The sequence below is a fragment of the Boeremia exigua genome (genome assembly GCF_020726555.1).
Source record: "Boeremia exigua strain MPI-SDFR-AT-0100 chromosome Unknown C7974scaffold_5, whole genome shotgun sequence".
NCBI lineage: Eukaryota > Fungi > Ascomycota > Dothideomycetes > Pleosporales > Didymellaceae > Boeremia > Boeremia exigua.
In genome coordinates this window covers 891,849-912,073 of record NW_025763522.1, presented here as the reverse complement: position 1 = coordinate 912,073, position 20,225 = coordinate 891,849, and the positions used below count along the sequence as shown (strand labels likewise).

General features: G+C 51.5%; 9 protein-coding genes across 9 annotated transcripts; 6 read left to right on the top strand and 3 right to left on the bottom strand.

Moving 5' to 3' along the window:
- Window positions 1–463: 463 nt before the first annotated feature.
- C7974DRAFT_167364 (seryl-tRNA synthetase-like protein) lies at window positions 464–2,198 on the bottom strand. Its single transcript, XM_046136069.1, has one exon. It carries the CDS (start codon window positions 2,011–2,013, stop codon window positions 526–528), a length of 1,488 nt encoding a protein of 495 aa, XP_045997967.1. The 5' UTR covers window positions 2,014–2,198; the 3' UTR covers window positions 464–525.
- Window positions 2,199–2,844: 646 nt separating this feature from the next.
- Window positions 2,845–4,474, top strand: C7974DRAFT_167342 (TLC domain-containing protein). Its single transcript, XM_046136068.1, has 2 exons — window positions 2,845–3,620; window positions 3,679–4,474. Exons 1-2 carry the CDS (start codon window positions 3,138–3,140, stop codon window positions 4,363–4,365), a joined length of 1,170 nt encoding a protein of 389 aa, XP_045997966.1. The 5' UTR covers window positions 2,845–3,137; the 3' UTR covers window positions 4,366–4,474.
- A 1,211-nt stretch (window positions 4,475–5,685) lies between these two features.
- Window positions 5,686–8,391, top strand: C7974DRAFT_462830 (uncharacterized protein; the record flags this gene model as incomplete). Its single annotated transcript, XM_046146216.1, has 5 exons — window positions 5,686–5,713; window positions 5,763–5,977; window positions 6,387–7,034; window positions 7,097–7,197; window positions 7,287–8,391. The coding sequence occupies 5 exons, from the start codon at window positions 5,686–5,688 to the stop codon at window positions 8,389–8,391; spliced, it is 2,097 nt and encodes a 698-aa protein (XP_045997965.1).
- An 876-nt stretch (window positions 8,392–9,267) lies between these two features.
- On the top strand, window positions 9,268–10,485 carry C7974DRAFT_392336 (TPR repeat protein-like protein). Its single transcript, XM_046141668.1, has 3 exons — window positions 9,268–9,710; window positions 9,775–9,839; window positions 9,932–10,485. Exons 1-3 carry the CDS (start codon window positions 9,310–9,312, stop codon window positions 10,408–10,410), a joined length of 945 nt encoding a protein of 314 aa, XP_045997964.1. The 5' UTR covers window positions 9,268–9,309; the 3' UTR covers window positions 10,411–10,485.
- Window positions 10,486–10,798: 313 nt separating this feature from the next.
- Window positions 10,799–12,736, top strand: C7974DRAFT_462828 (aldehyde dehydrogenase). The gene is made up of 2 exons (XM_046146215.1): window positions 10,799–11,418; window positions 11,467–12,736. The coding sequence occupies exons 1-2, from the start codon at window positions 11,088–11,090 to the stop codon at window positions 12,633–12,635; spliced, it is 1,500 nt and encodes a 499-aa protein (XP_045997963.1). The 5' UTR covers window positions 10,799–11,087; the 3' UTR covers window positions 12,636–12,736.
- A 249-nt stretch (window positions 12,737–12,985) lies between these two features.
- On the bottom strand, window positions 12,986–13,909 carry C7974DRAFT_452432 (dihydrodipicolinate synthase/N-acetylneuraminate lyase; the record flags this gene model as incomplete). Its single annotated transcript, XM_046145821.1, has 1 exon — window positions 12,986–13,909. The coding sequence occupies one exon, from the start codon at window positions 13,907–13,909 to the stop codon at window positions 12,986–12,988; it is 924 nt and encodes a 307-aa protein (XP_045997962.1).
- A 337-nt stretch (window positions 13,910–14,246) lies between these two features.
- Window positions 14,247–15,738, top strand: C7974DRAFT_423587 (FMN-dependent dehydrogenase; the record flags this gene model as incomplete). Its single annotated transcript, XM_046144390.1, has 4 exons — window positions 14,247–14,592; window positions 14,646–14,983; window positions 15,033–15,538; window positions 15,586–15,738. The coding sequence occupies exons 1-4, from the start codon at window positions 14,465–14,467 to the stop codon at window positions 15,736–15,738; spliced, it is 1,125 nt and encodes a 374-aa protein (XP_045997961.1). The 5' UTR covers window positions 14,247–14,464.
- Window positions 15,739–15,749: 11 nt separating this feature from the next.
- On the bottom strand, window positions 15,750–18,320 carry C7974DRAFT_167273 (fungal-specific transcription factor domain-containing protein). Its single transcript, XM_046136067.1, has 3 exons — window positions 18,004–18,320; window positions 16,999–17,942; window positions 15,750–16,947 (listed from the first exon to the last, which is right to left on the bottom strand). The coding sequence occupies exons 1-3, from the start codon at window positions 18,251–18,253 to the stop codon at window positions 15,823–15,825; spliced, it is 2,319 nt and encodes a 772-aa protein (XP_045997960.1). The 5' UTR covers window positions 18,254–18,320; the 3' UTR covers window positions 15,750–15,822.
- A 174-nt stretch (window positions 18,321–18,494) lies between these two features.
- On the top strand, window positions 18,495–20,218 carry C7974DRAFT_392328 (uncharacterized protein). Its single transcript, XM_046141666.1, has 5 exons — window positions 18,495–18,654; window positions 18,701–18,894; window positions 18,941–19,476; window positions 19,523–19,775; window positions 19,826–20,218. Exons 1-5 carry the CDS (start codon window positions 18,623–18,625, stop codon window positions 19,843–19,845), a joined length of 1,035 nt encoding a protein of 344 aa, XP_045997959.1. The 5' UTR covers window positions 18,495–18,622; the 3' UTR covers window positions 19,846–20,218.
- The last annotated feature ends 7 nt before the right edge of the window (window positions 20,219–20,225 follow it).

The window sequence follows — 20,225 nt, the reverse complement described above, 5'->3', positions numbered from 1 at the left end:
TGCTGGTGCGGCTCAAGGTTCAAGGATGCGTGTTGGTGTTGATCTGAAGGCTGGTCCGCTAGCCTAGACGCGCTCAAGTGACCCCACCAGCACTGTGCCGTGTGCAACACCTTTTGAGATGGACCAGCAGGACTGCACGCAGTATGACGAGACAGACACTTGTGAGGAGATGGTGTAGACCTGTTTCAGCGCACCTGCTGCGTCGCCCAAGGTGTGGCGTGCGCGCCTGCCCTGCTTCGCTGCATGCAGCTGGCTGTGACTACTCGCAGCCAATCGCGGGAGCCACCCGGCCACCGCTTGAATCAGCCTTGGAGGCAAAGAGCACAGCCGCTCCACGCGACTGGACGACAGGGCAGCACATGCAGGGCGGGATTGACCGTGTGGGCCAGACGGCCAGATGACAGTTCGGCGCTGCCATCAAATGCTCAGCGTCGCCGTCGAGTCTTCTTGGATAAAATACAGGGGTATGGACAGTATCGTACAGTGAGGCAAGAAATCAGCATCTCGATCGGCTAAGCGCCAGTGCTATGCTTGCGGCGAGATCTCCGTCAGTCCTCCCATGAAGGGCTGCAACACTTCAGGTATTTTCACAGTCGCACTCTTCTCGTCCCAGTGATTTTCCAAGATAGCTGCCAATACCCTCGGCACTGCTAGGGCTGTGCCGTTCAACGTGAAGGGAAAATCGAGTTTGTTGCCGTTGGCGGTGCGCAGACGTGTGTGCAGTCGTCGACTCTGGTAGTCGGTGCACATCGATGTTGAGGTAACTTCGCCCCAGCCATCGTCTATCGACCTTCGCGACGGGAAAAATGCCTCGATATCACGCTTGCGGATCGCACTTGCACCAAGGTCCGTTGTGGGCATCTCCAAGATGCGGCAGTGGAGACCGAGCGCACTCAGGATTTCGTGCTGCATGCCGAGCATCTCCTCGAAAATTGCTTCTGAGCTCGATGCGTCAGTCGCTGTGAAGTGGTCGTCTCCAGTCTGGTCAGGCGCTGCCCAGGCGAACATTTCGACCTTGGTGAACTCGTGGACGCGGTACAAGCCTTTGGTATCTGCGCCTCGCGCACCAGCCTCAGCTCTGTAGCATCTGCTCACGCCGACTGTTTTGAGGGGCAGCTCGGCTTCGTTCAAGACAGTGTTTGCCTTCATGCCAGCCAACGGGATCTCTGCTGTCCCAGCAAGAGCCAGTTGCGGCTTTGCCTTGTCCTTCTCTGATTGCTCGATGGCGTAGACCTGCTGCTCCCCGTTCTGGTCTCGTGGTTGGAAGCCGCATGCTGCCGCAATGTGCGAGTATACCAGCGATGGCGGGGCCACCACTTTCCAGCTCCTCTTCCTGGCCACACTCAAGGCATACTGTACCAGTGCCTGCTCTAGCATAGCACCGTCACCAACAAGGAAGTACCAGCCCCAGCCTGACGTCTGCGATGCGCCTGCAAAGTCCAGTATCCCCAGATTCTGGCCAATTTCCACATGTGATTTCCAAGGCTTTGTCTTCGAAGGATCAGGGTGTTCGCCGATATAGCTGACTAACGCAGCTTCAGTGCCGACTGGTGTGTGTGTGCTGCTGAGGTTGGGTAGGTCCTGCGCCAGACCCTCAATCTCTTCCTGCAGTTGTGTCTCTTTCGCCTCGATTTCATTCAGTTCTGTCTTCATCGCCTTTGCCTCGCTGAGCGCCCTCTCTTTTTCAGCCCCACCCTTTGCAATTTGGTCGCGCAGCTGCTTGTTCCGTGATCGCAAATCTCGCGTGCTCTGCTGGAGGGCCAACCATTGCTCGTGCAGCTCGATAATGCGCCATGAGTTCTTGCTGTGTGCAGCATAATTTCGGTCTATGCAATTCTGCTCATATAGGCCGGGGGCTTGACGGATGTGCTTGATGTCTATGACTGGCTTGGGCGCGAATGCGGGTTTCGTAAATGTACGGGATAAAACGTGGGGTGTGCGGAAGGATGTTCGAGTGACATTGAGCGGACTGGGAGTGTGGCGGCCCGCGAAGGACCTCCCTATTGCTTTCATCGCGTTGTCGAAGGGACGATCAGGCGACGCATGAGTCTGTCATAGCTTCCGCCTCGGAAGTTTTGGCGAAGCTTCACTAGCGGCAGGATGATCCCTGTCAAACGCGTTGTGAACGCGTCTCCTTCACGCACATCACAGCAGTTACATAAAAGTCAAATTCATGCTCAAAATAGCGGAAAGCAAGGTGGATCAAGTTTGGAGAGGATTGCTCAAGATTTCCCAAGGAAGTTCCAACACGTCTCAACATGCCCGAAATTACCATCACCAATGTCACAGTGCATTTATTGTTGAGGGTAACCCTACAATGGTGTTATCAAGTACACCGTTAGCTATGTGTAATGACTATGAGAGGAGCATATATGTCCCGAAAGCGGACTTCGTTGCGAGGTCACCAGACACTTCTCCGTAGTCCGACGAGCACAGGTACATCTTGGGTCGCGGGACAACGCAAGTTCTGTCAAATATTGATAAGACAAAGTGCATCTTGTTCATAAATCTGGAAATATCCGCGAAGCAACTGTGCGACATTTTGCGAAGCTGCGTCTGTTTGGGAAAGACGTGTTGTTGTTGACAATCACTGGGTGGCGTCCATTCTGCCCTCAGGTGTCGTTGAGAGTGGCTGAGACCAATCAGCGAAGAAACTCATGTGACGGGCTTTCAAATGCCGGATGCTAAAACGTGAACTCATATACGTTGAAAGTCTCGAACATGACGTGTCCCCGTGGCTTCGCAACTTGCGAAAGCCGTAAGACACGGCGCACGCGACTGCGTTGATGTAACTCGCTGGCGCAGCTTGCCTCAGATCTCGCTAAGCCGGAGTTGACCCAGTCTGGCGGTCCTCCGCATGCTCAGGGCCACGCCGCATGCACCTGAAGGCCGACATCACCAGGCAGCATCAACCCAACGCCGCCGTGCCTTCTTCTACGTACTCACCGCTGCGCCATCCCCTACGCTTCAACCCCTTCTTGACACCAAGAGTCCTCCTTATCTTCCATCTCGGCCCGCCCGCTTGAGTTGCCAACCCAGAGCTCTAAGCTCCCCACACGACACCTCCGCTCACCGCCGCACCCCTCGTCGCAACTCGTCTACAACCACAACCACGACCACTTCACACCACCGCAGTCATGCACGACCCTTTCCCCTTCCCGTGTCCTGAATATGTCGTCAAATATGTTCAGCCCGTAGCAGACGCCCTCCATCTGCAGTCTCTTCCCCTCCACTTCCATGAAGTAGTTATTGCCTACTCGCTCTATCATGGAACCTACACATACGTTGCGCCTGTCATCAGCCGCTACTTCTTCCCAACGATTTACCCGCAATTCACGGCGCGTACGAAGCTGAACTGGGACGTGCACATTGTTTCGTTCCTGCAGAGCACAATCGTCTGCGGGCTGGCGCTTTATGTTATGCTGGCAGACGAAGAGAGAGATCAGATGGGAGAGATGGAAAGGGTGCATGGGTACACTGGAGGAACAGGCCTTGTTCAGGCCTTTGCTGGAGGCTACTTCTTGTGGGATTTGGTCATCACAGTGCAGAATGTCGGTGTGTTCGGCATTGGAATGCTCTTCCACGCCATCAGTGCTCTCTGCGTGTTCTCGCTGGGATTCGTAAGTTGTCCTCTTCTCTGTTCCTCTAGTTGTGTGGATCAGAGCTAACGCGCCCCAGCGACCTTTCGTGAACTTCTACGCCCCAACGTTCATCCTCTACGAGCTCTCTTCTCCCTTCCTGAACATCCACTGGTTCTGCGATAAGCTCTCGCTCACCGGCTCGACCCTGCAATTTGTCAACGGCATCTGCTTGCTTCTCAGCTTCATGTCTTGCCGTCTGATCTGGGGCTCATACCAATCCGTCCGCGTCTTCGGTGACATCTGGACCGCGTACCATGCAGGTCCCGTCACTTTTCTCGACCCCAACATCAAATCCTTCGACAATGCAACGGCAGTCGATGCAGGCCCAGTAGAGCGAACCGACATCCTCCGCTTCGCAGACGGACACACCGTCCCCCTCTGGATCGCGTTCGCATACCTCGCCTCCAACATCGTGCTCAATGGCTTGAACTGGTTCTGGTTCACTAAGATGATCGAGACGCTGCGCAAGCGCTTCGATCCTCCGCTGGGCACCAAACGCGCCGAGAAGCCGACGCACATCGAGATTCCCGAGAACGAGAAGGTCTTGATCGAGGGAATTCACGTTGGCACACCGGGTGTTGGAGCAGATGGAAAGGTGATGGTGCCCGAGCACTACGGCATCAACGGAGAAGGAGACGTGGTTAAGGTTGAGAAGAAGCAGACTCATCTAGAGGTTGAGGGACGCGAGGTCAGGAGCCGAACAAGTACGAGGAGAAGAGGGTGAGGAACGATGCTTGGGTGCTGTGCTGGTGAGGGGTCGCAAGGGTATCTTGCCATGTTGTTTGGATAATACACATTCGCATTTACTTCTCCAGTATGAACATCGCTCTTCGATTAGGCATTCGTTATCTGTCGCTGAAGGGTCGTTGCCAAATCCGGCGTCATTGTTCGCACATAGACCTTTCTTGAGCTGCGGCACAACTGGGCTGTAAACATGGGGGCATGCAATACGAGACTTACTGGGGCACTGGCCATGACTTTCCATGTCGACGTCTACGCGTGCAGTTGTCGACAGGCTGTGCTGAAATGGGCGGGTCACTATCCCATTTGACGCTAGTGCCTACCCTCCTTCCCGCCACGCCTCCACCTTCATCTGGAAGCTTGCCGATAGGAACATCTTAACGATCCAACCTACAGATCCATAGCGTCAAACATATTCTTGCGCCTCATGTTTTGGGCGCTGTCTGAAGCCTTCGGTCGTCCCAGCCTTGGGGTATCTGATAGCGCTGTGTGTATCTATGACGGTAATCTGAATCGAGAACCCCTCACTCTATGTATCTTGAAGATGCAACCTCCAAAGATGCGTCGCGTTTGTGCCCAATCGCGTGTGCGTACAGTAATGATGGACTACAAAACATGCTTGAAGCATGTCGGTCGCTGCCCCTTTCAGTCTGAAGTCGTGTGCCTTGCCGGCATTGCCTTCCTTTGCCGAGCCCATCGATCGGGTCCATAACATTACAATCCTGCTTGTCGTCCAGCCTGTTGCGCATAGGTTTCCTCGCCCGGAGCCTTATGAAACACACGCTAGTTCCTTCACACTTCGGCATACTGCCGGATCCGGGAAGTTTATTGTCTGTGTGGTGTGGGGGCCAAAGATAGTTCCTCGAACCTTGCTAGGTAGCTGCGATTTCAATACAGCCTGTAAAAACAGTCTTACAGGTGGGTTCAGTTCCCCCCTAAACACATAGGAAGATGAATTTTAGAGGTATTGCACGATTGCATGGGAAGTTGAGAGGTTGCGCATCAGCAACGTGCGCGTACTTCGCCTACACTTCATATCGTCTGTCATGATCAGTGAACAACTTGTCTAGACAACTTCATCTGTGCGTAAGGCTGACCCTGAGAGGTGCTTTTATAGTACAGGGCATCAAGTGCAATGGGTTTGACATGGGTGCAAGCTGACTATTAGAGGATCATGTCTAGCGCAGCCACAGGGACTTGGGCATGGTGAACCTCGCCCCTTAGCTGTGCTTCGATACACTGTGTAAATTTACATATATCTCAGCCTTTGTATTTTCGAGGCAGAGCAAAATCAACTACAACCATGGAAGGACTCTCAATTGTTGCAAATGGTCGGTCTGATCTTACACCCTTCCTTTTGACACCACTGACTCCTTGTAGGTCTTGCCGTCGTCTCAGTAGCTTTCCAGCTGAGCGAAGCTTGTGTAAAGCTCTATATTTTTTGGGAGTCAATCGAAGACGCGCCTCAAGAGATATCTGCTATCAAGGAAGATTTGCAGTACCTTATCTCAGTGTTCAGGAGAATCGAGTCTGCTAAGACACCTCTTGGCCACTGCATCGCTGAGGGCATACAGCACTGCCGAATCAAGGTCGTGGTATGATACTGATCATTCCTTACTAGCAACGCAAGGCGCTGACAATCAAGGATTTGATGTCTATTGTAGAGAAATTTGACAATGGACTGCAGTCAGTGTCGCGAAGAACGCGCCTGCGGACAGCGTTCAAAGCTGCCACACATAGTAAACACCTCCAAAGGTTCCGCGAAGCACTGAATGAGACGAAAGCTACTTTAACACTAGCTATGGTGCACGAATGGTACGTATGCAACCTTGATTTACGGAAATACAAACTGACTAGAGGAGCGTTGTGCAATCACCCGCTTACAACATCTCGGCGGAGATCAGAAGATCTCGTAGTCCCGCCCGCTCTGTTGTCAGTAGAGCTCGTCAGACATTTCCAGACCCAGTAGAGACTGCACTTCCTCATGGAAAACGACTGCGGAAGTCCTCATCGTCCCTCACAGGCCAACGATACGTACACCCACTACCAGTCATGTCTCAAGACGTCGCTAAGAACGCGCTGATGTACTTCGAACAAGCAGTTCCGGAGCAGGCTTTGGCAAACTTTACGGTGCAAGAATTAATGTTGCATGCCATAAGTCAGACGGCGATCGCAACCTTCAAATCGACGTCACTGGAGATATTTGCACAGGATGGTTACATGATAGATGAGTGCGGGCAAATACGCGCAAAGACCTTTGTATACTCCAAAAGCCTGCGATACCGAGTGAGCCATCAAGCCTCAAGCTTTCGAACAGCCCTAGGATGTCTCTGGGTACGCACGACGACTATCAGCCGTGTAAGCGAATTTACTGGCCAACTTGAGAAGTCACAGACTGTTACTTCTGTTGTGTTCTATCCGACAAGATGGTTGCAACTATTGGGTATCAGAAATGGAGTAGAAGCCATTGTGGCATCGGCTGGCAGAAGTTGGCTATACAACTGCAAGATCACGGTCACACGGGCCGTTCCAGAAGACTCCATGATCTTTGATCTTTGTCTAGCTGGCGAAACAAGAGCTGTACAACTGCTCCTTGAGAAAGGGCAAGGGAGTGTGGTGGACACAAGCCCCAAAGGCTGGAAGCCTCTACACGTAAGTGTTTCCTTTTTGCAATATGCTACACCAAGACAGGGGTACATGCTAACGAAGACCAGTATGCTGCTGTAGCAGGGCATGCCGACCTTTGCGCTCTGCTAATCCGAGCAGGCGCTGATAAATCTGCGCTGGTATACGAAGGACCTACTGAGTCCGTCCTGTAAGTCTCTGAAGTGGAGTACATGCAACAAAAGCTGATCGTTAAAGTTCTCCAATCTCTTTGTTCGTCTCGCACTCTACTAATCGGAGTGCCGAAGAAAAGATCGAAATGCTAAGGCTGTTCTGCGATTGCATCGACTTATCCGATGCGGACAGCGACGGCTGGCTAGTTCATGAGTGGCTGAAAAAAGCCTATGCGACAGAGAGAAAGCCAATTTCACAAAACAGCATCACCTGGCTCTTGCACTTGACAGCGAACGAAGAATACGTTGAATTCAGCGCTCGAAACGTGTGGTCAGCATTGCAACACGGACTGAGATCTGTACTCAACCACGGACGTTTTGGCGACGTCCTAGGGCGCATCCTGGACCTGTCCGAGGAAGAATGTGAGAACACTAGCCAGAGACATATAGACTCGTTAGGCGCTTGGCTGGCCCTACGAGTCAATGGTCGGGTACTTCTACCGATGGCCCAGAATGCAGGATCGTTCCTGCAGATGAAGGGATTCGACTGGATTGCTGATGACATGCCACACCGACAATTTCTGCAAGCGCTGCCGAACATCTATTCAGCTTGGTGCCATTCTGTGATCGAAGCAGTCGAGCAAGTGGAGACATACATGAGGGAAGACCTGGAACAGTGTTTCAGTCAGCTGTGCTTAACTCGAGAAACTTTTCTGACACAGATCTCTCATGCAAACACACTCCCACAAAATCCGGGCTGTGGGCAGGCCCAGCGGCGAGTGTGTACAGATTGCCAAGATGACTACAGCGCTCTCGACAGTGGTCTCGTAGAGCCAGCACGGATCGCTGTCGCGGAATGTGTCATGACTGGCCATTCATTCGATTGCGCTTGTCAGACAGTCTCCTCCACAAAGCCATACCATCTTCCAACTTACTCCGGCGCATGTTCCGAGGACGAAGATGATCAAGTTGACGACATTGACGAGCAGTTCTACGATACGGTGCCTCATCTGTTTGACGATGTGGACCCCAGCAAGCCTGACGCATTCTCCGAAATCGCTACGGTGCTGTATCGCGCCCACGGACGAGTCTGGATTGGCAGTTACGCGATTGGTGAACAGCTTTGTGCGTCTTGCTTTCTGTCCAGAGAACAGTATATCGGTGAAGATGGGCTGGCTGCTGACTTTCCACCAATGCCAGAAAGTTTCCAGGGGCTCCGAGCGAAGTGGTGAAGAGGGCAAGGCGCAAGTATCAGCCAGACTGGACAACACCAGCAGTCTTCCAGCAGCTGACGGAGAAGAGACGAACAGCCAGTTTCCACGAGTAGCGACACAGACCATACGCTGCTCTTGCAGATCTGCCTCTCTGATCTCCTTGACTGTCGCACTGTTGTCGTCTTCTTGACAGCCTCTATCTGCAGCCAACGGCAGTCAGAACAAGAACTTCCCCTAGGTCATATCGATCAGCTTGAGCTCCTCACGGCTGCGATGCAAGTAGGATCCCACGAGGAGTCGTCAGTTTTGATCCAATTTTGGGAACCAGACCGCACAACTCTACAGGGTCAATGCCCAGGTTTGCGAAGGTGTCACACTTGGTGGTACTGTGTCTTCGAATGCGGGAGAGAGTGTTGTATACCATCGAGAGACTGGACTCCAGGACCTGCTTGTCCGCCGAGAATGAAGCAAAGACCCGAGGGGAACGCTGTCGTCTCGTTGTCAGATCTTAAATTGGGTCATAACACACAAACCAACACGTGTACGATCATTGCAAGACAAGAGGATTTTCGTGTGGATCTCGCACCGATTTGGCACAGACCATAAATGTAGAACGGGTGGCCATCTAAGTATGAAATCAATTTTACTGTTTACGCTACGGCAAGGAAATCGTGCAGTAGAATAACACAGGGAGGCAAACAGCAATGCACTGTGCTGACCTGGTTGTGATCTTGGCCCCAAAACGTGTACAAGACCGAGGTGGACCATGTGCAACTGTTGATGGACGGACTTGGACGAGTAATCGACTTGCCCGACCGATCGCAAGGGTCCTGTTAGTCAGCAAGCTAATGACGTTTTCGACTCCCTCGGCTGTCCCAAATCTTCCGTATCAACAGCCCATCGCCCAATTGGACCCTCTGAAGCTCGAACATCACAATGGCTTCTTCAAGACTTGCTATGCGCTCGTCGCGCGCTTTTGTCGCTGCGCAGCGCTCGACCTACCGCTCCTTCAGCATCTCGGCTGCTCGCACCAACCAGTTCGAAGCTCTGAACAAGCGCACCAACGACACCTCTGAGCAATACCGCAAGTTTCAGATGGAGAAGGACCTCAACCCTCACATGACCAACTCGACCTCTACTATCGCGAATGAGATGCCCTCGGTCGGCAAGCATTCGGCCCCGCCTGAGCTCATCAAGAATGTGGATCCCAACTTCACCCCCAAGGACGCCTCCCCGGAGAACACACAGCGCATGACAGGTGGAACTCAGAGCAGCGAGGGCTCGGAGGTCACTGGAAAGAACGCTGAGCTTGGTGTTGGAGAGTTGGAGGGCGCCAAGTAAGCAGCATCTTGTATTTGGGTAGCCAAGCTAGGATACGTGCTCACTTTGTACCTTTGTCAGGTTCAAGGTTGAGCCTTTGAGGCGGACTGGAGAGGATGCGAATACCATGCGTGCACGATTACTATGTCCGTTCCACTGCCCCTGCGTTGTCTTTTTTGCCAAGAAATTTCCCCTACACAGCTCACACTCTGGCACGACAAACGCTGACTTTTGCCAGACCAGAGCCGCAAGAGAGGAACATTAGAAAGTGACCTCCTCCTCAGCACCTTCGCCGATGCGAAGCTCGGCACCATGCCACCGCCGCTCCTCCAGCAATACGACCTCTTCCTCGACGAGAACGACTGGGACATTTACTACTGGGCCACGCAGGAGCCCACTCCGACCTCTCACGAGACTGCCGAGGGTGGCGCTGATACCCTCGCCACACAAAATGCTCAAGGCAAGGATATCGAGCCCAAGGATGAGTGGAAACGCGCGCCTGCCACCGGCGAGTGGGCGCAGACTGTTGGCACGTTTAAGCCGGCGTACAGGCCTGTGCCACAAAGGTGGAAGGGCAGCGAGATTCTGTCGCTTCTAAGGCGCCATGTCAAGGAGAGGAGCGCAGGAGGCGTCACGGACACAGAGGGCGTGGCGAAGGAGTCGGAGGGTAAGGGGCTCGGTATGATGCCTCCCATCCGAAACTTCGACCAAGCATAGATTCTGTCTGTGTAGCACCCTGTAAGCGTATATATGTACCATGTCTGTACACAATGTTTATGATTTATTCTCTCACTCTCGATGACCATGCTTCACGTGCTGCATGAAAGGTGATAGTTACCCTCCTGGGGAAGGTCTCACATTAACTGAATATCTGTAAGCTTGCATTGGTGTCCCCTACGAGGCCTCGGTTTTGAACCCCAGCATCCCCTCATGCAGAGTGCGTATGACTGGCAACTGCTGCTAGCGATTTCGCGGTAGATCCCAACAAGTTCGAAATCTAGAGTGGGTGATATGGCTCCGGGGAGGAGTAGGTCGCCGAAAGCGGCACTAGCCGAGTCTGGCAACCCTTTCCGAGCACGACAGTCGTCATTCCAACATTCACAGCAGGCGATGCCTATGGTTGTCATGCATAGATCATCGTCGTATCCGATGCAGTTACTCGGCTTAGACAATGCATTTCCGAGCTTGATGCCACCTTGATGAACAGGTTAGGGGTCTCCGTCACAAGAGTGGACTGGTCCCTCAAACGATTGTGAGCCGCGGGAAGCTTCTTGCCCCGCCTGACGTCCCTCTTGATAGCAGACAATTCCTCTCCGCGCAGCAGTGAAAAACATTTCATCTGAATATTTTCATACATATACAGTACTTGCAGATTGTGGTATCTCACTGCAGAAATGGCACCCAAAACGATCGTGCTGAAGGCTCCCAACGGCCAAGAGTGGGAGCAGCCTACCGGTCTATTTATCAACAACGAGTTTGTTGATTCAACAAAGCCTGACGACACCATTTCCTCAATCGATCCTGCAACGGAGAAAGAAATTGCGGCGGTGCAGTCTGCGACTCCAGATGACATCGACCTTGCTGTGAAAGCTGCGAAGAAGGCGCTGAAGAGCCCGGAATGGAAGCTGTTGCCCAACACCGATCGTGGGCGGTTGATGGTAAAACTTGCAGACTTGATGGAGAAGAACCACGAGCTTCTGGCAACGATTGACGCATGGGACAACGGTAGGTGTCACCATTGTGAACCTTAGAAGATGTTACTGATTCAGCCAGGCAAGCCATATAGTGTAGCCTACAACGATGATCTCCCTGAGGCTTTCAACACAATCCGTTACTACGGAGGGTGGGCAGACAAACTTCACGGCCAGACAATAGGTACGACACCGCAAAAGTTCGCATATACTGTCCGTCAGCCGATTGGAGTTGTTGCACAGATCATCCCTTGGAACTATCCTCTGTCAATGGCCTGCTGGAAGCTAGGTCCTGCTCTGGCTTGCGGTAACACCGTTGTTCTGAAGCCAGCAGAGCAGACGCCACTATCGATTCTCGTGTTCGCAAAGCTTATCAAAGAAGCTGGCTTCCCTCCTGGTGTAGTCAACATTGTTAATGGTCTTGGACGTGAGGCGGGCTCTGCGCTTGTCCAGCACCCGCTGGTCGACAAGGTTGCATTCACAGGTTCGACAGCCACAGCTACTCAGATCATGAAGATGGCTGCTATTGGACTGAAAAATATCACGCTTGAGACTGGAGGCAAGTCGCCACTGCTTGTTTTCGATGACGCAGATATGGAGCAAGCAGTCAAGTGGTCCCACTACGGCATTATGTCAAACCAAGGCCAAATATGCACAGCTACATCTCGCATCTTGGTACAGGAGTCCATATTCGACTCATTCGTTGAGAAGTTCCGCAAGCAGGTCTCTGAAGTCTCTGTCATTGGCGACCAATGGAGCTCAGACACTTTCCAAGGCCCCCAGGTCACCAAGCAACAATACGAGCGCATCCTCTCATACGTCGACATCGGCAAACAAGAAGGTGCCAACCTCGTTGAGGGTGGAGAAGCCCGCAGTGGAGACGGATACTACATCAAGCCCACAGTTTTCACTGGCGTGTCGTCGAGCATGCGTATCTATCGCGAAGAGGTTTTCGGACCCTTTGTTGTCATCGCTACTTTCAAGAACGAAGACGAGGCTATCGAGATGGCCAATGACACGATCTACGGGCTCGGCGCCGCCGTCTTCACGAGGGATCTTGAGAGGGCGCACAGAGTTGCATCAGAGATTGACTCTGGGATGGTCTGGGTGAACAGCAGTCAGGATTGTGATTACCGCGTGCCGTTTGGTGGTGTCAAACAGTCAGGTGTTGGGCGTGAGCTGGGAGAGGCAGGCTTGGAGGCTTACTCTCAGATCAAGGCGGTACACATCAACATGGGAAACAGGCTATAGATATGATCCTATACGAGCAGGCCAACTAGACGAATTTTCGAGCACTACATGAAACCTTGCGAGAGTCGGCATTGGCCTACAGATTCTACCCTGTGTCGTGCTTCTTGGTCAATATCTAATATAGGTTAAACTTGTGATGATATAATGAAATGCTTTCACTGTTTCGATTCATTGATCGTATGGCACTGGTTCCTGACGCGACCTAAAAAGATCGTAATGTCATACGATCTGGAGATATCTTGATTCCATTTGCACTACACCATCATAATTTGACCAAAGCCAAGATTGTCTTGCAATATTGATTGTCCATATAACGCGTTATCCTATTTTTTAGACCACTCCTGGATCGTCTAAGCGCCATTTGACAGCCATTGGGCTTTCTGGACCTGCGAACCTGAAGCTTTGATTATCTGCGCAAGCTCGTCTGTCTGCTTCTGCCCCAGTAGCTTGAAAGGCTTCCTCAAACCCCCAGTTTCCCATCCTCGCAGCTCCATACCTGTCTTGATCGCAGACGGGTAGTTGTACGACTCCAGAAACTTGCACACGGGGAATATCTTCCTCCACAATTCGCGGCCCTTTACAATGTCATTCTCGACGGCAACAGCGTTCCAGAGCTCGACAGATAGCTCGGGGATGACGTTGGTCGCGCCCCATACTGAGCCCTTCGCACCGGCAGCAAGGCCGTAGAATGTGAGAGTGTCCCATCCATTGAAGGCAGTAATCTGGTCATCGAGCTCGAAGAGTAGCTCTGTGAGCGCGGGCGCATTTCCAGATGTATCTTTCAGGTAGTGTACACCAACGTCCTTCAAAGAGGCCATTTCAGATGGTGATAGCGTGAGGCCGCTCGCAGAAGGGATGTTGTAGTAGACGATAGGGATCTTGGATTCTTCGTAGATCTCCTTGCAGAGTTCGCGGAACTGCTCGTAGTTGACAGGGTCGTAGAAAGGAGGGACGATCATGGTAGCTGCCGCACCGACTTTGGCGGCGTGCACGGCAAGTTCGATGCAGTCTTTGGTGGAAAGTGCTCCTGCACCTGCAACGACAGGAACACGGCCTGCCGAATATTTGACACACAGTTCCGTGACCTGTTTCCTCTCATCCAGTGTCATGGCTGTGAATTCGCCTGTTGTGCCTCCAGGGACGAGACCGTGTACGCCAGCATCGATCATGCGATTGATGTGTTGCTCAAGGCGCCCCTCATGGACTTTGGTGCCATCGTCGGTAAATGGAGTGATGAGAGCGACGAGAATGCCTTTCAGCTCTTGAGGTGCCATTCTGAAGAAGAAAGCTTGAAGACGTAGGATAGAAGAAGAGGTGTTGAAAAGTGATGGCGGAAGTCTACACCAACAGAGCTCAAAGAATTCTTACCAGCATATTAAAGAGCTCTTTCATCTTCAGAGGGGTCGCGGAGTATACAGGGAGCATTCCGATAGCGGTTGGTCGGTTTAGGAAATGCCTTCCTAACTAGGTAAGTGTGGTGTAAGACTATCAGATTATGCATGCGCGTTGACTTCCGAGACGCGTCGTTGCATATAGATTGCGGGGAGAGGGGCCGTCAAGAACGCCACACTTTAATCAGTATCCTTCTCCGCAGAAGAATATCTAATCGCTCCGTAGCTAGGTCATGCTCCCAACCCTAGTCCACACCTACGTATCCACTATGAAGTTGAATGTGGAGAGCTTGACTGCTAGCAGAATATAGCGGAATAGCTCAGGGTATTTACTCCCCAGAGTCCTGGACACGTTCTGGTCCTCATCTGTACACTTTGGTCCAACATCATCCCCCTCTGAAGACCTCCAAGAAGCGACCTCCACGTTTGAGATATAGAATGGCCAATCGCCCGCCAGCACTTGATCCTCTCGTCTTTTCGATCCGTGACCTTGAGCGTTATGGATCAGAGAATCTCTCCGACGCTTTCCGGGAATACTACAATGGTGGTGCTATGGACATGATATCGTATGCACAATGTCAGTGAGCAGGATGTGCTGTGGCTGACTGAGCAACTTCAGGCTTCGGGAGAACGTCACAGCATACGACAGATACAAAATTCGTCCTCGCATCTTGAGGAACGTTTCCAACGTAGACACGAGCGTCACGGTCTTTGGCAGGAGGATTACATTTCCTTGCGGTTTCAGCCCAAGTGCGATGCATTGCCTCGCGCACAAAGACGGAGAGACTGCTACATCGAGAGCAGCAGCAACAATGAACATACCGATGACCCTATCCTCGTATTCCACAACATCATTGGAGGATGTCATTGCACAGGGAAACGGAAACCCATACATGATGCAGATGTGTATCGTGAAGGATAGAAATATCACAAAGCAACTGCTGAAGAGAGCCGAAAGTGAGTAATAAGAACTCAAGCTCTGCAGAACAGCGCTAATTGTTTGTAGGTGCAGGTTATCGGGCGCTTTTCCTTTCAGTCGATGTGCCAATCCTTGGTCGCCGCTTAGGCGAAATGCGTTCCAACTTCACATTGCCCGAAGGGATGTCATTTCCCAATCTGTTGTCGGAGGGACAGGATGAATTTGGCGCACCGGATGGCAAGAACAACGGTCCCCAAGCTTTCGATGATACCCTGGAGTGGGACGAAATCATCCCTTGGCTGAAAGAAAATACCAAGATGCAGATATGGCTCAAGGGAATTTCTTCGCCAGAAGATGTGGAGCAGGCGATAGCGGCAGGGGTGGACGGCGTTGTCATCTCAAACCATGGCGGACGTCAGCTAGACGGCGTTCCTGCTACTCTTGACTCTTTGCGTCAGTGTGCACCAATCGCCAAAGGCCACATCCAGATTGCAGTAGACGGAGGGATAAGGAGGGGTTCTGATATCTTCAAGGCCATCGCGCTTGGTGCAGACTTCTGTTTGCTCGGCAGAATCGCCATTTGGGGTCTTGCGGTGAGTCGAAAGATCCTAAGTGTGGAAAATACACTAATTCTGCCCAGTACAAAGGTCAAGATGGCGTTGAGCTTGCTGTCAAGATCTTGCTCGAAGAGTTCAAGTCCACAATGGCATTGGCCGGGTGTAGGTCGGTAGCCGAGATTACTCGCAACCATTTGAGTGTTCTCGAACATGGCGGTGTTCTAGCCAAGCTATGAAATGTGTTATCTATAGCATCGAAAATTTGAAGCTTCCTGCCAAATTATGACATGAACTCATGACAGGGAATTTACCTACCATGTTCAGTATAACATGAGCCAAGAGTTGTTCTCTCGTAACACATCGACCCAAGAATAGGCGTCCTTCCTCTTTCTGCCAGTGGATCGCTGCTCAGGCGGACTAGCCACGTCTTTCTCTAGGTTCTTGTTGGCTATATCTCGCTGGTTCCACACCTCGCGCATGACTTGCTGTGACGCAGTAAATCCGTTGAACGCAGATTGGACTGCGCCCTTCTGCATCCAGCTCATCAGCCAATCTCGCGCTGTCACGGACATAGCTTCTGTGCCCGCAATGAAAGCTGGCCATGGAGTTCCGGGTGCCTTGTTGTCGCAAGCGTCATGCGCGAGGTCGAAGTCTTTCAAAGCTGCAATAACATCATTGACATGTGCCTGCAGTATGAAAGGATGTACTTTTCGAATCCGACGATAAAAGAGAATAAGCAAAGCTGAACTCATTGCACGCATCATGGCTCGACTAGCCACCGTTGGCTTGGGCATCGTGAGCCCACTTCCATTGCTCAGCGGTGGTGACTGCTCTCCGGGGTTGCTGTATTGCGCGGAGAGAGTGCATATCCGATTTTCAAGCTGTGTCGTCTTTCTCTGCAGGCACTCCTGAAACGTTCTTGTCGGTTGTACCGAAGTTTCGTCGAGATAGTCCATGATGTTGGCTACTCTTGTGGTCTGCGATACGTAACTCAACCAGATCTCAGGTATACCGTATATGTCCATGTAGAGGGTGTTTGACCACGGACGAGCATCCTCCAGATGAATGTCGCGGAGTCCTGTCTCGTTGTCCTTCTGTGTTTCCGCGTCATCGTCGCTATCTGTACCGTGAGATCGTATGCGAAGGAAATCGTCCAATTGGGAATTCTCGTGCGATGTACTGCCATACTGGTTTGTTGCACATGAACCAATGGTCGGAGTGCGGGCGTGATCTCGAAATGTCCGCTCGATCTTACTCTGTAGCAAAGAGTTTTTGTGATCGTGCAGAACAAATGTGCTCTCTCCGATAATGCGCTGCCAGGTGTAAACATGGTGTAGGAGCCGTGCCCTGCGCGAGGTCTTTTGCTTTGTTATTCCTCGCAGCCTTACGAGACGTTCGGCGTCAATTAAGTAGCATCTAGCATCTGCCGCGTTTCCGGTTTCTGTCTGAGTGAAGTTAGCTCACTTGCGAAATGAATTTCATCCAAGCTGACTCACGGCGAGAGCGATGAGGCTGAAGATAGCCATCAATTGGTCTTTGTACTTTGCCTTACAGTCACCGGCGGTCTCTAGCCTCAGAGATTCTTGCATATGTCTCTTCGCTCGCTTGGAAGCATACTCAAGGATCTGCATTCCTCTGACAGGGTCTAACTCCAATGTTACTGGCGGCGCTTTTGCGACTATGTGAGCGGAGCAACCCAACAGTGCAAACAGATTCGCCTTGTTAGCGTGCTTAACGTTAGAGCCCTGAAGCCATGTCAACTCAGCGTGAGTCTGTACAGCGTTATTCCACATAAGCGTCTCCCAGGGTGACTTGCAGCTCATCGGTAGCGGACCAAATTGTGGGATCAGGGTATCCCGGAAGTGCTTAAGCAAATAATGGGCGTCCTTCAGCACCTGTGCTTCCTCAAGGTCCGTCAGAGCATGAGGTGTATCCTGAGGATCGAATGATCTGTTCATCGCAGACGTGTTCTGCTTCTCATAGGATTGATTCGAAATTGAAGCATAGTCAAGGGACTGACTTTCACGACCGTAGCTTTGTGGCTGATGCGCTGCGTGCGCAAGAAGGCTCAAGGGGTCACTGTAAGTCGGGTCGTAAAGCTGGTCCTGAATGAGAGGCATCGACATGTCAAAGGTGGTGTCAAACAAGTCGTTCCAGATAAGACCATTGGAGGATTCGAACAGTGACTCAAGATCTGACAAGGACCCGACAGAGGAGTGGTTTAAAAGATTCGGCTCTTGGGGCAAAAACGATGCACTTTCTGAGTCTACGGCCAGTGACATGCTGTCGGTCCCTATGCTCAGCGAAGCTGGACTTGGAATAAGTCTGCTGTCTTGTCCATCTTGTTGAATTGCATGTGGGCCATTGTTTGACGATACTGAATCAGACACAGGAAGATTTTGGTCTTTGGTCAAACTGACTTCAGCCTGGGACCCTCCAGCTGCGTCAGTGTCAGTGTCAGTGTACACTTTGTGAACACAGCTGGCATTCCTTTGACGTACTATTTTTACTCACATTAGGCAATGTGGTGTTCTCCTCCGGCGCTTCAGTTGGCCTAGATGGTCCGTAAGACATAGATGCCCATCGAATCTGTGAGGGGAAACCGCCGCAGTCGAGTTTGGCTTTGCGGCATGTCGCACAGGCAGGACGAGCTTGATCGCACTTGACATGTCGGCGTCTACATGTTGCGCAACCACCGAGATTGTGTGTACGTTTCTTGGTTGTCCCTCCGCGACTCTTGCTGGCCGGCATGGTGTTGACGTCATCCAGGTATGACAAACGACTTATTGAGGAAGGAGTGATCTAATCCTGTTCGTGTCCCCATCTGAAGAAATATCACGAAATTTTGTCTAGTTACTAGAACATCTGACCTCACCTATGTTCATTGGTGAAAGTCAGGTCCTGCGGGGTCGAGCTAGACCGCATAAGGCAGGAGACTCCGGTCGCCCTAAACAACACGCGCCCTTCCAACTTCATGATTTATCATCTGAGACTGAGGTCAAGCTTACCAATTGGGTCCCTGCAAAGTACTTAGTATGAAGCCAACCATCAATTGAGAGCATAACATCATTCACAACAACTGATCAAGCAGCTCAATTCACCGAACACACAACCTAAACCATGGCCCGAATCTTGCTTACCGGAGCTACTGGGTAAGATGAACTCTTACTGACTATTGTTCTGACTGATGAATGATAGCTTTATCGGCGGAGATATCCTTCACACTCTGGCACGCGCTGGACATTCCGGCCTGCACATAACCTCGCTGGTGCGGGACGCCGGCAAGGCACAGCAAGTGCAGTTCGCCTACCCAGATTTCAAGACTATCTTGGGCGATCTAGACGATACCGAATTAATCAGAGAACAATCCAAGGCTTCAGACATCGTCTTGAGTAAGTCTCGTTCATCGATGAACTTTATCCCTACTAACTTGTCAAGACTTTGCTGCTACCGGACACGCAGCGAGTGCAAAGGCGATTGCGGAAGGCCTGCAGGCACGGCATAACGAGACAAAGAAGCCTGCTTACTGGATTCAAATTTCGGGGGCGACTGTCTATGCAGCCGATGAGATTGGCTCGGGCCGTTTTGGCAAAGCAACTGAGGATGTCTACGATGACCTCAAGGATCAAGAGAAGATCTTATCTGTCATCCGGAACAACCCCAAGCGCGTTGTCGAGAACATCATCGTTTCACAGACACCTTCGTCAGTCAAGACTGCATTGATTGTAGGGCCACTCATCTACGGTGTGGGTAGAGGTCCGGTCAATCAGAGAAGTGTTCAGGCACCAGAGATTGCAAAAGCCACCCTGAAGCTTGGTCACGGCTTCAAGCTAAACGAGGGCAAGAACATATGGAGTAATATCCACGTTCACGATCTCTCTGGCTTGGTTTCTCTGTTGGTGGGTGCCGCAAAAGACGGTAAGGATGGCTTTTGGAACCAGGACGGCATTTTCAACGTCGAAAATGGCGAGCTTGTAAGTCTTCCTACTGATACTGTGAGATCTCTCACTTACAAAGAAGGCTTTCGGGGATCTGAGTGCCATTATCACAAAAGAAGCACATAAGCAAGGCCTTATCGAGTCTAGCGATCGCCTCGAGACGATCGACGCAGAGAAGGCTGACACGCTCAGCGGTCATGCGTCGGTCTTGTGGGGTACCAATGCTCGCACGAGATCATCGAGTGCTCAGAAGAACCTTGGTTGGAAGCCAACTGGAGCGTCGCTTGAGGCAACAATCCCCGACTTGGTTCGTGACGAGGGGAAGGCGTTTGACAGTAAGGAATCTTGATGATCAAACTTTGAATCTTTGCTGACTGATTCTTAGATTCAAACCCGGAGTTATAAATGACATTGCATTACCATACCAATGGCTCAAATAGCCGTATGAAATCAGTCCGCGGTATACATTTGTTCAGTGTTATTGGCCATTGGTGTTTCTCTTGGATCTACAGATATGAAGACCTTCTACGGGCTTCAAACCTGTCATACGTAGTCCGTGATTAAAACAGGGAGGAAACGGTTGCACATGGACGAGCCGACCTGCGTGGTATTACTTTGTTGTGGGGTTGTCGTTGGACTCTCCCCAGGCTTTATGAGTACCTGGTCATGATGACACACTTCAACTGATACCTAGGTATGTTTCAATATATCGGTACCACGCTGATGGTAGCAGTGTAGATAGCACAAGCATTTTCCCCACAATTTTTCTGACAAGCACTACAGTA

Excerpts from the sequence above, each read along its gene's own strand:
- C7974DRAFT_167273 (XM_046136067.1), bottom strand. The coding sequence starts at position 18,253 with ATGCCGGCCAGCAAGAGTCGCGGAGGGACAACCAAGAAACGTACACAC. Across the intron at positions 17,943-18,003 it reads GCCTAATGTGAGTAAAAATA|CTGGAGGGTCCCAGGCTGAA; the intron begins GTACGTCAAAGG and ends ACACTGACGCAG. Across the intron at positions 16,948-16,998 it reads TCAGCCTCATCGCTCTCGCC|ACAGAAACCGGAAACGCGGC; the intron begins GTGAGTCAGCTT and ends AACTTCACTCAG.
- C7974DRAFT_392336 (XM_046141668.1), top strand. The coding sequence starts at position 9,310 with ATGGCTTCTTCAAGACTTGCTATGCGCTCGTCGCGCGCTTTTGTCGCT. Across the intron at positions 9,711-9,774 it reads GGAGAGTTGGAGGGCGCCAA|GTTCAAGGTTGAGCCTTTGA; the intron begins GTAAGCAGCATC and ends TACCTTTGTCAG. Across the intron at positions 9,840-9,931 it reads CATGCGTGCACGATTACTAT|ACCAGAGCCGCAAGAGAGGA; the intron begins GTCCGTTCCACT and ends GACTTTTGCCAG.
- C7974DRAFT_392328 (XM_046141666.1), top strand. The coding sequence starts at position 18,623 with ATGGCCCGAATCTTGCTTACCGGAGCTACTGG. Across the intron at positions 18,655-18,700 it reads TTGCTTACCGGAGCTACTGG|CTTTATCGGCGGAGATATCC; the intron begins GTAAGATGAACT and ends GATGAATGATAG. Across the intron at positions 18,895-18,940 it reads GGCTTCAGACATCGTCTTGA|ACTTTGCTGCTACCGGACAC; the intron begins GTAAGTCTCGTT and ends TAACTTGTCAAG.
- C7974DRAFT_167342 (XM_046136068.1), top strand. The coding sequence starts at position 3,138 with ATGCACGACCCTTTCCCCTTCCCGTGTCCTGAATATGTCGTCAAATAT. Across the intron at positions 3,621-3,678 it reads GCGTGTTCTCGCTGGGATTC|CGACCTTTCGTGAACTTCTA; the intron begins GTAAGTTGTCCT and ends AACGCGCCCCAG.
- C7974DRAFT_167364 (XM_046136069.1), bottom strand. The coding sequence starts at position 2,013 with ATGAAAGCAATAGGGAGGTCCTTCGCGGGCCGCCACACTCCCAGTCCG.
- C7974DRAFT_462828 (XM_046146215.1), top strand. The coding sequence starts at position 11,088 with ATGGCACCCAAAACGATCGTGCTGAAGGCTCCCAACGGCCAAGAGTGG. Across the intron at positions 11,419-11,466 it reads GATTGACGCATGGGACAACG|GCAAGCCATATAGTGTAGCC; the intron begins GTAGGTGTCACC and ends TGATTCAGCCAG.